General features: G+C 47.0%; 1 protein-coding gene and 1 pseudogene across 2 annotated transcripts; both read left to right on the plus strand.

Annotated features, from left to right (window-relative positions):
- The first annotated feature begins 392 nt into the window (after nucleotides 1–392).
- Nucleotides 393–982, plus strand: Med29-ps1 (mediator complex subunit 29, pseudogene 1; annotated as a pseudogene).
- A 9200-nt stretch (nucleotides 983–10182) lies between these two features.
- Nucleotides 10183–12045, plus strand: Ciao2b (cytosolic iron-sulfur assembly component 2B). Of its 2 annotated transcripts, NM_001144854.1 has the most exon segments (5): nucleotides 10183–10365; nucleotides 10523–10602; nucleotides 10844–10969; nucleotides 11347–11392; nucleotides 11791–12045. In NM_001144854.1, coding segments are annotated over 5 exon segments (495 nt in total). In that variant the 5' UTR covers nucleotides 10183–10220; the 3' UTR covers nucleotides 11889–12045.
- Nucleotides 12046–12419: the final 374 nt, after the last annotated feature.

The following is a 12419-nucleotide window of genomic DNA, read 5'->3' on the forward strand; positions in this document are numbered from 1 at the left end:
GTTTCTATGGATTTAGCTTTGTAGGTGTTACTTACACTGAGCCAAGAAGTTTGTAAGGGCATGTATTCTTCCATAAGAGAATATCATGAAAATGAAGTGTGGAGGGTTTCGTTGAGACACAATTCCTATGCTCATTAAATAACATTACCTAATGTTATTAACACACATGTTTTGTTTATTGGAAATATAATTTTATAAATATAATGTAAGTCATCAATGTGGCTACCAGGTGATTTGTAAATGTTTACACCTAGATGAATAGCAGTTTGAAGTCCATTAACTTCTCAAAATGTCAGGCCGAAGATTCCTGAGAAGTTTACAAGAGTATGCTGAAAATGGAAACATCAGCTCATTAATAAACTAGATTAGAAATGGTTTTAAAATTAGGGGAAATGGCTGTGGCCCAGCCACAGGCTGCGGTGGTTTCCTCTGTTGCCAGCGTGTCAGGTACGGGTTCGGCCAGTGGTCCGGGTCCCCAGCAACAGCCGCAACCAACCCAACTAGTGGGTTCTGCCCAGAGCGGGCTCCTGCAGCAGCAGCAACAGGACTTCGATCCTGTGCAGTGCTACAAGATCTTCATCCTGCAACTGAAGGAGAGTCTCCAGACTTTGATGAAGGTTGCAGCCCAAAACCTGATTCAGAACACTAACATTGACAACGGACAGAAAAGCAGTGATGGACCACACAGCGCTTTGACAAGTGTCTGGAGGAGTTTTATGCACTCTGTGATCAGCTGGAACTCTGCTTGCACCTGACCACGAGTGCCTTTCACAGAGCTGTGACAGCGGCAAGCACTCTCCAACACTGGTACCCACAGCCACAAAGCTAGATGCAGTGCAGGCTGCACTCCCCGCAGTACCTGGCTGTCATCAAAGCCCAGATTACCTGTGCCAAAGGCATTCACACTGACCTGGTGTACTGTGCCAGCAAAGTCACTGGCAAGACTACTGCACCCTCAACTGGCCCTACGGGCGGCCTCTGAGGTCTTGGTGAGGGGAGAGGTAGAGAATGAAATCTGGCCTGAGGGAAAATAGGTGGTTCCTGTTACGGATTTATTTGTCCCGCCACAGTTAGTAGCTGAAACCAGCAGGGGGCAGCAGAGACTAGCAGGCAGCACAGGCCTCAACCCCACCTCTGTTGCCTCCACCACTCTGCCCCAGAGGTCATCCTGACTGCTGATGACCTCTGTTCTGGAGACTCCCGTCTCCCACCTGGCCCTGGCATAGCGCTGACTGGGCCCTTTAAACCTTCCTCAGTCTAAAAATAAAATAAAATAAAATAAAATGCCATATTAAATGACACATTCTGCAGATCTCTGAGTTGTTTGAAGACCTTCTATCTAAAGTATATCTGAATAGGCAAAAGATGCTTGTTTCTAGCTAGCTATTTAGTATCTGCCTAACTTTTAAACCTATCTTTGAAAACTAAGTTTTTTCAAAGCCTACTTTTAATGATGGTTCTTAAATGCTTTAACCTCCCTTCTAGCCCACTACCCACCAGAGGTAGTGGAAAAGAAAGGATATGGGGAAGTGGACCTGTTTAGAAATGGTTCTTTGGCGCGAATCCTGCCTGCGTTGTCAGGAAGTCAACAGTTCAGTTCACAGGCCAGCAGTGGCAGCTTGATCCACTGGCAAACACTTCACAGATCTATCAGCAGTCCAGCTCAGTAGTGTCAGGATAGCAGCACATAGCATGACCTAGCAGGAACAGCCAGGCAGGAGGGATGTGGAGCAGCAGGGGTGTCAGGAGCTGCTCTCTCCACAAGCAAAGATCAGCGAAGATGCAAGACCAGCAAGCATGCACAGCTAGCTCCGTAAGCCAACTGAGCCCAGCCAAGCCTCATGCTCCTCTTCCTGTCTGTTGAGTCCTATTTATACTCCCTCCAAAATCACCTATCCTCCACAGGTCTTGCCTCAGCCCGCGTGTCTGTCTCAGCTAACCTCGCTCTGCCAATCAGCCCACATACTCGGAAGTGGCAACAAGCTACAGCAAACCACTAGGGGCTTTGGTGCGTTTCTCTCTATGGAGTTCTGACAAAAGATGCTCAACTCAGCAATGCAAGCCTGACCAATATGTGCTCACGTGTCCTTTCAAATGGGAGAAAGAGTTTATTGAGCTTACCCTTCCACATTGCTGTTCATCACCAGAGGAAGTTAGGACACAAACTTGGAGGCAGGAACTGATGCAGAGGCCATGAAGGGGTACTGCTTACTGGATTGCTTCCCCTGGCTTGTTCAGCTTAACCCGGGACTACCAGCCCAGGGACAGCACCATCCACAATGGGCCCTCCCACTCTTGATCACTAATTGAGAAAACGCCTTACAGCTGCCTCATGGAGGCATTTCCTCAAGGGAGGCTCCTTTCTCTGTGGTAACTCCAGCTTGTGTCAAGTTGACACACAAAACCAGCCACTACAGAGGCCCTCAGTGACTCCAAGCTCAGTGTCATAGAGCCAGTGTCTTTAGTTAATTGGACACCATGGTAATCTTCCTAACCCTTGGCTGCTGCACCAACTGTAGGAGGGTCCCCATTCACTCTGCTGCATTGACATTCAGAGACTCTTATTGATGATGACAAAGACCACAGAAAATGTAGAGAGTTCCTCTGGTATTTTTCTGTATACAAGGAATTTGTGAGTGTGTGTATGTGTATGTATGTGTGAGTGTATGTGTGTGTGTGTGTTTTGTGTGTGAGTGTATGTATATAAGTGTGTGTTTGTATATGTATGTGAGTTTATGAGATACTGTATATGTATGTATGTGTATGTGTAAGTACATGTGTGTGTGTTGTGTGCATGAGAGTATTGCAGGAGTGTGCATGCATGTGTGTATGTGTGGGTGAGTGTGTATGTGTGAGAATATGCATGTGTTGTGTGTACTGAGTGTGTGTGTGTGTGTGTGTGTGTGTGTGTGTGTGTGTGTGTAGCTCAGGGAAGCATCTGAAGTGACATACCACTACACTCCCATTTGATATAATCAGATTTAAGACCAATAACCAAAATTATTGGCAAAGAAATGGAGCAATTGATACAGCCACACCGCGGCTAGAGGGGAACTAAGACGATCATGTGGTGTTTGGGGAGGGCAAATTGGCATTTTCTCTGAAAGTTAAGCATCTGTGCCCTGTGACTCAAAAGTTCTACTCTCAGGACATTAGCCTGAAGAAACAAGTGAATGTGATCACACAGTTAAAGGTCCAGTTTGCTTGTTTGTGTTTGTGTTTTGTTTTGTTTTGTGACAGGGTCTCTCTAACATAGCCCTGGCTGTCTGGGAACTCACTATGTAGGTCAGGTTGGCCCAAACTCACAGATCCTCCTGCCTCTGCCTCCCCAGTGCTGGGATTAAAGACCTGCGCCACCACTCCCAGCTTTAAGTCTTGTTTGAAATAATCCAAACCGGAAGTCGCTCAGATGCGTACCAACAGGCGAGTGGGTAACAGTGCGGCGTGTTCACTCACAGTCAAAGGAAAATGACGTCCGAATATCAAAGGCATTGTGCTCAGTGACAGAACCTTCCACGTGTGATTCTTTTCTGTGATGGAGGAGTCAAGGCTCTGGTGTTTCTGAACTATATTCCATTTCCAAACTTCCAGAAAGGTGTTAGATGTTGCCTGGGAACAGGGCTCAGGTCAATGCTTAATGAAAAGGAGCACAGAGAAACATTTTTTTAGCCAGAAAATAATAAATATTCTCTATATTTGAAGTGGGTGTGGTTGCATGCGTCATTTTTATTCCAATTTACTAAGCTATGGAGGTAAATGGGTGAATTTGAGTGCGTTATCACTGGACGGTAAAGATCCTCAAAAATGAGACAATTACTGAAATCTAAAGTGCCCGCTGACACTCCTGATGAAGGGCCCTGTTCGCCTGCTGAAATGTGCTTGCAACCAGCAACGTGTTCCGGCTCCATTCGGAGCATCATCTCCCTTCTCCCAGTGCTCGAAGGCCGGCTAGCAAGCGCCTAAGCCCTTGTGGCAAACTTTATCTTTGACTGCCCTCTGGTGTTGAAAGTGAGTAAAGCAAGACTCCTCGGTTCAGTAGACGAAATGCAGCGGCTGAAAAGACCTTCGTGTTACCATGCTTATCACCCTGTACAAAGCTTAAGTCCAAGTGGATCAAGGACCTCCACATCAAACCAGACACACTCAAACTAATAGAAGAAAAACTAGGGAAGCATCTGGAACACATGGGCACTGGAAAAAATTTCCTGAACAAAACACCAATGGCTTACGCTCTAAGATCAAGAATTGACAAATGGGATCTCATAAAACTGCAAAGCTTCTGTAAGGCAAAGGACACTGTGGTTAGGACAAAACGGCAACCAACAGATTGGGAAAAGATCTTTACCAATCCTACAACAGATAGAGGCCTTATATCCAAAATATACAAAGAACTCAAGAAGTTAGACCACAGGGAAACAAATAACCCTATTAAAAAATGGGGCTCAGAGCTAAACAAAGAATTCACAGCTGAGGAATGCCGAATGGCGGAGAAACACCTAAAGAAATGTTCAACATCTTTAGTCATAAGGGAAATGCAAATCAAAACAACCCTGAGATTTCACCTCACACCAGTGAGAATGGCTAAGATCAAAAACTCAGGGGACAACAGATGCTGGCGAGGATGTGGAGAAAGAGGAACACTCCTCCATTGTTGGTGGGATTGCAAACTGGTACAACCATTCTGGAAATCAGTCTGGAGGTTCCTCAGAAAATTGGACATTGAACTGCCTGAGGATCCAGCTATACCTCTCTTGGGCATATACCCAAAAGATGCCCCAACATATAAAAAAGACACGTGCTCCACTATGTTCATTGCAGCCTTATTTATAATAGCCAGAAGCTGGAAAGAACCCAGATGCCCTTCAACAGAGGAATGGATACAGAAAATGTGGTACATCTACACAATGGAATATTACTCAGCTATCAAAAACAACGACTTTATGAAATTCGTAGGCAAATGGCTGGAACTGGAAAATATCATCCTGAGTGAGCTAACCCAAACACAGAAAGACATACATGGTATGCACTCACTGATAAGTGGCTATTAGCCCAAATGCTTGAATTACCCTAAATGCCTAGAACAAATGAAACTCAAGACAGATGATCAAAATGTGAATGGTTCACTCCTTCTTTAAAAGGGGAACAAGAATACCCTTGGCAGGGAAGAGAGAGGCAAAGATTAAAACAGAGACTGAAGGAACACCCATTCAGAGTCTGCCCCACATGTGGCCCATGCATATACAGCCATCCAATTAGACAAGATGGATGAAGCAAAGAAGTGCAGACCGACAGGAGCCGGATGTAGATCGCTCCTGAGAGACACAGCCAGAATACAGCAAATACAGAGGCGAATACCAGCAGCAAACCACTGAACTGAGAATAGGACCCCTGTTGAAGGAATCAGAGAAAGAACTGGAAGAGCTTGAAGGGGCTCGAGACCCCATATGTACAACAATGCCAAGCAACCAGAGATTCCAGGGACTAAGCCACTACCTAAAGACTATACATGGACTGACCCTGGACTCTGACCCCATAGGTAGCAATGAATGTCCTAGTAAGAGCACCAGTGGAAGGGGAAGCCCTGGGTCCTGCTAAGACTGAACCCCCAGTGAACTAGACTGTTGGGGGGAGGGGGACAAGGGGGGAGGGTGGGGAGGGGAACACCGATAAGAAAGGGGAGGGGGGAGGGGGATGTTTGCCCGGAAACTGGGAAAGGGAATAACACTCGAAATGTATATAAGAAATACTCAAGTTAATAATAAAAAAAAAAAAGTCTTGGAAAGATCAAGAACTGAAGGCAAATACCTAAACATAATAAAAGCGATATACACAAGCCCACAGTCAACATGAAATTAAATGGAGAGAAACTTGAAGCAATTCCACTAAAATCGGGGTTAAGACAAGGCTGCCCTTGTCTGAAGGGATGGCTCAGTGGTTAAGAGCATTGACTGCTTGAACTCAGGACCTCTGGAAGAGCAGTCAGTGCTCTTAACCACTGAGTCATCTCTCCAGCCCCAGGATCGAGCTTCTTTATGACAAAGATGTTTTAGGAAAACATGAAGTCAACACAATTTGGCACTTTTATATAAAGACATCTTAGAGGGTTTCCTTTTTGTGAGGGTGGGAATGACAATAAAGTAAGAATGGAAATTAATGACATAGAGGACCAAGGAGAATGGGGGTGTCACAGGATCCAGGAGTGTGCAGGGAACTAAAAAAGGCAGATGGGTCCTCCATACATGGAATAGGCACTCAGGGACACAGGGGACAGCAATCCTTTGTATTGGCTATGTCTGAGCCTTCTGACACCCACATCCTCCTTTCAGACATGCACATTTAAACATTTTCACAGTGTAGTATGATCATGCAAGTGTGAGTCTCACCATGTCTAAAGAACCTTTAGAACAGGAACAGACATCAGTGGGCATCAAGAAACCAGGATGGTTCTTGTGGGCACACATACACTGTCCCAGGCTAGACAGAATAGTGGACTGGTGCTCATTTTTTTTTTTGTTTTTGTTTTTTTTTTTTTTTTTGGTTTTTTAATGCCACTCAAACAGGAACAGGGTTATACAAATGGGCAAATTGTTTTAAAATACCCATCATGAGTGGCCTTTAATCTACAGAAGCTGTTGGAGGCGTTTTTCCACTGTTGGCAACTTTGCTGGCTGAAATGGAGGCCTTTGGACACTAAGTTTTGAAAATGTCTATGGCTCGTGTCTGTATGTTGAAGACCAATGTCCAGTGTGATGGTATTAAGATTCAGGCCAGTCATGTCTGGATTATGAGTACTACACTGTATTTCCTCTACCCAGAAAGACAAAAAGGGAAATCTTTAAACCAGATAGTTAACCCACACTGCGCAGCAAATCTGCTGGTATCTGAATCTTTATTTAGAAACCACATAGCTCATGACATATACACACATACATATTAAACTTATTCATATCTCTAGATATAGATAGATAGAAGATAGATAGATAGATAGATAGATAGATAGATAGATAGATAGATAGATAGATATTGAATCTATCTTTGAATCCCTGAGCTCATGAAATCCTCCAGCCTCAGTCTTCCTAGTAGTTGGGACACACATATTTACCACAGCATTCAGCTTACAATGATTTTGCTATGGCAGCTTGGGTTATCTATAAGCCATTTACAGACTGAGAAAACTCGAGGCTTCCTAAGAGGTGGACATAAGGTTGTGGTACCCACTCACCTCTGTCTCCTCCAATGCTTCAGATTCATTAAAGATGTCTGGGACTTGGAGAAGAAGTGGAAAAGGATGGAGAGAAGATAAGATAAGGAAGAGGGAAAGGGAGCCAGGTCACTGGGGTGTGAAGGAAAGTTGCCATTCATTAAGTCAGACACATGCAATGTCCTGAGGGAAATTAGTGAGCATGTAAAGCAAGACAGGACACCGGCAGGCTTGGTACCAAGCAGCCCGCATAACTGTTAGTGGAACAGACAGATGAGAAGCAGGTGCATGGATATATGGGAGGAAGCACACGATGACTTATTGGATGAAGGCATTTGCTGCAATGCCTGGGGATGACCTGCATTCCACTCCTGGAAACCACATGCTGGAAGAGAGAACTACTCCTGAAACTTGTCCTCTGACCTCCACTTAACACACTGTGGCATATGCCCTCTTCTCAAATATAGTTAAAATGTTAATGAACATGAGACTCTTCACAACGGTGCTGGAAATGTGGGGTTAAGAGGAAAGAACCACAGCAGCCTGACCCAGAGCTCAGAGCTCCCTTAAGTCCCCTGGGCCCCAGGAGAACTTACATTGCTGGTTTCATCCTTCACACCACCCCACAGTTTAGGTGGCCTCGGGGCGGGGGCCAGGGGATAAACCAGAGGAGCCCTAGAGGTAGCTGGGCATACCACTCAGATGAAAGACGCTTTACTCAACATACCCCTACCCCCATGTTGTGGGTCATGATTGGACTGACTGAGTTGAGTTTGTTCTAATAGCTGTTGCCGCAGTGTGGGTGTTGCTACCTCCTTGTGACCTTTAGGTCAGCCTTGTCAAGGTACTCTTGTTTCCAAACACTGGTTTTACCCCTCGGGAACTGCTGCCATCATTCAATCCAGCAATGGGCCACATGTGCTGGTCCCAATGGCACAAGTCTGTCTTCCACCATTTCTGCCTCTCCTGATCTACAGAAAGAACTGTGGGAATCACATTGCATATTTCCCGTTCTCTAGACTCACAAGCTGGACATGACATCACTCATGCCAAGAATGATGTTTCTGCCTGCTAAGGCATTCGGGGCCTTCCATAGCCTGGCTGACAGCAGGGAAATGAGACAGTCTGGTAGGGAGGGGCTATGGGATAAAGTAAATGCTGCCTCCTCAGGGCAGATCAGATTCAACTAGCCTAGTTGGAGATCATTATGGACCACATTAGGATCCCTGAGGCGAGAAACCTCAAGGGGATGCACAGCTGAGCTACTAATAGGACCTACAGACTGCCTGACATATCCCCTTCACCAAGGAAGCCAAGCTGTGCCTTTGCCCCAGGTCCAGGTGAAGTATGTGGGGAACAGAACACAGGGGCCTTCTACTGTGTGTGTGGGATATGAGGTAGGAGTTTCTGTATCTCCCTGGGCAAGGAAGACCTTTTCATTGACCAGTGATGAAGGGAACATTCCGAACCAAATGCCAGAGGGAAGGACTTATTGTCATTATTATCCTGTGGTAAGGGACAGCTACAACCACAATCACACCCACAGCCACTCACATGACCACGTCCCAACCACCACCTAGAGGTTTCTAACCTCCAAGACCAACACCCCTCAGAGCTCTTTATGCTGAACTGGATCGTGTGTTGGGTGTCCTCAGAAATATCTGACCCTCCTAATGCTACATAGAGGTCCTGTGGTTAGAAGTTCATTGGGTAGGTGCACTATTCCCACACAGTCAACTACCCTCTCCTCCGTGGTGCCTCCTCACTTCCAGTCTCAGCCTCTGATTCTACACAATTGTGTAATTTTTACCAGGTCCCTGTCCCCTTCAAGAGTCTCATCCTGCAGTGGGAAGAAGAGATTCAAGAGCCCACATACCATAGCATTTAAACAGCCGTAAAGTCTGCCTGGACACATTGTCTTCAGAATCTTGGTTTGTGTCTAGGTATGCTGTGTTTCTCAGACAGCAACAGAATACATACATATCAAGGCCTCCTCCAGAAGTTTGGTTTGGACAGCTGGTAGGCTGGGCACAGGGTGTGCCTGGTAATGTCATTCCTGCAGGACAGCAGTACTGAGTATGTTGCAGTGAGCCTCTGACCAGCAAGGAGGGGACAGCAATGGACCTTTTAAGACATCGAGAACTTTTCTCTTAAGTCTTGGCTCGCTGTGTTAACTGCCCCTGTAACACATTCCCATGGTAGGAGATTGACTGGAAAGAATAATGCAGAAACCTATAACTGAGTACACACTCAGGACCCAGATGGAGAATAGAGCCCACCTTCAGGGAATTTGATCTGGGTGAGGAGAACTGCATGTGTATTTATGAGGGGAGAGGAGAGTTGGGGGTGGGGGGAAGACTTTATTCCCTATAACTCCTTTTTGCTTTCAGGACTCATAGTTTAGGGGATCCACCTTCAAGTATACACATCTTATCTATTTTAGTTCCTGGTCAGAGAGGCTACATCGGTCCTCCCAGACTCGTGAATATGACGTTTTTTAATGACACCCATGCCCCGTAGGCCTTTCTTTTTCAGTAGAATTTAGGACCGCTTCTCTACTTAACATGCATGTAACTAGTGCTGCCTATCCCTACTAGGGAAAAACAGCGTGTTATCTGATCTGCGGTTCCACGACAGCAGACAGCGAGCTTGAGCGTCCGAATGCCCTTTCAGCCCAGGAAAAAAAGGTCCTGAAAAAGGTCGTGTGGGTTCAATCTCAAAGTGCCCTTGTCAAATGGTGTTGGCTTCCTGCGTTCCCGCCCACAACAGGATCACACGGCTAAGAACCGCGGGAGACCCTTCAGATGCCCTGGCCAAAGCTACCAGCATTTTCCCGCCTTTGGAGTAGCCTGCACGACAAACACAACGCTTCTAGCGGACTACCCGCTGGATCCCGGGAGTGTGGCATGTCCCTTGCGCTACCCCGTAGCCACACCACGCCTTCTTCTCGTTCCCAGGAAGTGCGCCGTAGGAGCGGAAGTACACACCACCAGGGGGTTGTGGGAACTGCGGTTCCGGGATGGTGGGCGGTGGTGGCGGCGGCGGCGGCGGGCTCCTAGAGAATGCTAACCCCCTCATCTATGAGCGATCGGGGGAGCGGCCGGTGACGGCGGGTGAAGAAGATGAGGAAGTGCCGGACAGCATCGATGCCCGGGAGATCTTCGATATCCGTCGCTGCTGGGCGCTGGTGGGACAGTGGGGGCTTGGCGTATCGGGAAGAAGTGATGTGCAACACGCTGGTGGAAGGGTGTCCGGGTTAGGCGAGCCCGCAGAGATTTTAACTGGGCCAAAACTTAGAGTTCCTTTTCCTTCACTTGGCACATCTTATTCGCTCCATTAATGACCCGGAGCATCCACTGACACTGGAGGAATTGAACGTAGTAGAGCAGGTTCGAATTCAGGTGAGTAGTTTGCTCAAGTAATCAAAAAGGTACCATTGTAGATCAGAGGCTGGTGTTCTCCGTTCACAAGCACATAAGAGGATCTTTGGGAGGGGTGGTTGTTTTTCTAGTTTACGAATGTTCATGTTTATGGAGCCCGTAAAAAATGGGTGATTTGCCCAAGTCAGTAAACTAAAGAGAGTGTCTTTGGTCTAGGGCCGGTCGTGTGATCATTGCGGTCTGATCTCCCTTATCCATCCAGGTTAGCGACCCGGAGAGCACAGTAGCAGTGGCCTTCACACCCACCATCCCTCACTGCAGCATGGCCACACTTATAGGCCTTTCTATCAAAGTCAAGCTTCTGCGATCCCTTCCCCAGCGGTTCAAGGTCAGTTGGAGTCGATCCCCAAAGGTGAAACAGCTACTGGGGAGCGGGGACATCAGAGTGGAGATTGGAAGGATCCAAACTCACAGAGTTGAACTTCGAGGAAACTCCAAGTCGATGTGACAAGGATATTGGAAATACACCAGAAAATAGAAGCGTGGTAGAAAGGGCGGCAGGGAGCTGTGGCTGGGCTTGATGCAGGCACTGGAAAACGTTTAAATAGTCGCTGACTAGGGCCTGAGCTAAAAATGGATTGACTGCAGGTGGGCTCGGGGTGGGACAGAAGAGCCAGAATGAAGAGGTGTGACTGGGAGGAAGATGGTGTCCAAAAGATATGGACAGGTGAGTAAGCGCTCATGCCCACGTTGTGTTTCCTGCAGATGGATGTGCACATTACGCCGGGCACCCACGCCTCAGAGCATGCAGGTTAGAGTGGGCTGGTGGGGCCCAAACTGTGGGAGGCCTCCCCATTGCCACAGCAGTGTATGGGGCAAGATTAGGACTAGGGTACTAAGTGAATGAAATGGCCAGACTACAGTCTAGACCAAAGCTGGCCTGACTTAAATCTCCTGCTTCCCATGACCCTCCCTCCCGAAGTTCTCAAGTACACAGGGACAGAGACGGAATGAGCAGTCCCTGGCCGTGACAGGTATTCCTAGTGAAGAAGCTAGTTATGGCACAGGCAGTAAATATATCCTGATCCAGGCTTGGAGTCCTGAGACGTCAGAAGAGAACCTCATCGGTAGAAATATAATCTATACTGGGGCTAGCAGCCTGGCCGAGTTGTTTTAACCCTGTTTTTCCACCCTTCTTTTCCCACCTAGTGAACAAACAACTTGCAGATAAGGAGCGAGTGGCAGCTGCCCTGGAGAATACCCACCTGCTAGAGGTCGTTAATCAGTGTCTGTCTGCCCGCTCATGAGCCTGGCTTTTGACCACCAGCCTGCACACAGAGGTCCTGGCTTCGGCTCCACAAAAGGCTTCTGGCTTTGTTTTCTTGAATCACTGACAAGGAGAAACTTAACACTTTTTATTTTGTAATAAACCCTTAATTTATATTCATTTCCCAGCATGCCTTAGTATCTCTCATAGTGGACTTATTTGCGGTTGTGGGGTGGGGAGTGTGTGCTTAGGTAGGTCTGTGAGGTGCCCTCATCGCTTCTAATTCCTCCCAGTGGGGCTGGAAAGATCATGGCTCACCAGTTAAAAGCACTTACTGCTCTTAAAGACCTGGGTTAGATTCCCTGCACCCATATGGAGGCTTACAACCATCTATAACTTCAGTTCCATGGGATCTAACAACCTATTCGGGTCTCCATAGGCACCGGGAGCACACATGTACACATAGGTATAAGCAAATAATTATACACACAAAATAAGTCGGCAAGCTGGGTGTGGTGGTACACACTTTTAGTCCCAGCACTCAGGAGATTGAGGCAGGCAGCCTGGTCTA

The sequence above is a fragment of the Rattus norvegicus genome, chromosome 19 (assembly GCF_021556685.1).
Source record: "Rattus norvegicus strain SHRSP/BbbUtx chromosome 19, alternate assembly SHRSP_T2T, whole genome shotgun sequence".
In the NCBI taxonomy this organism is placed as follows: Eukaryota; Metazoa; Chordata; class Mammalia; order Rodentia; family Muridae; genus Rattus; species Rattus norvegicus.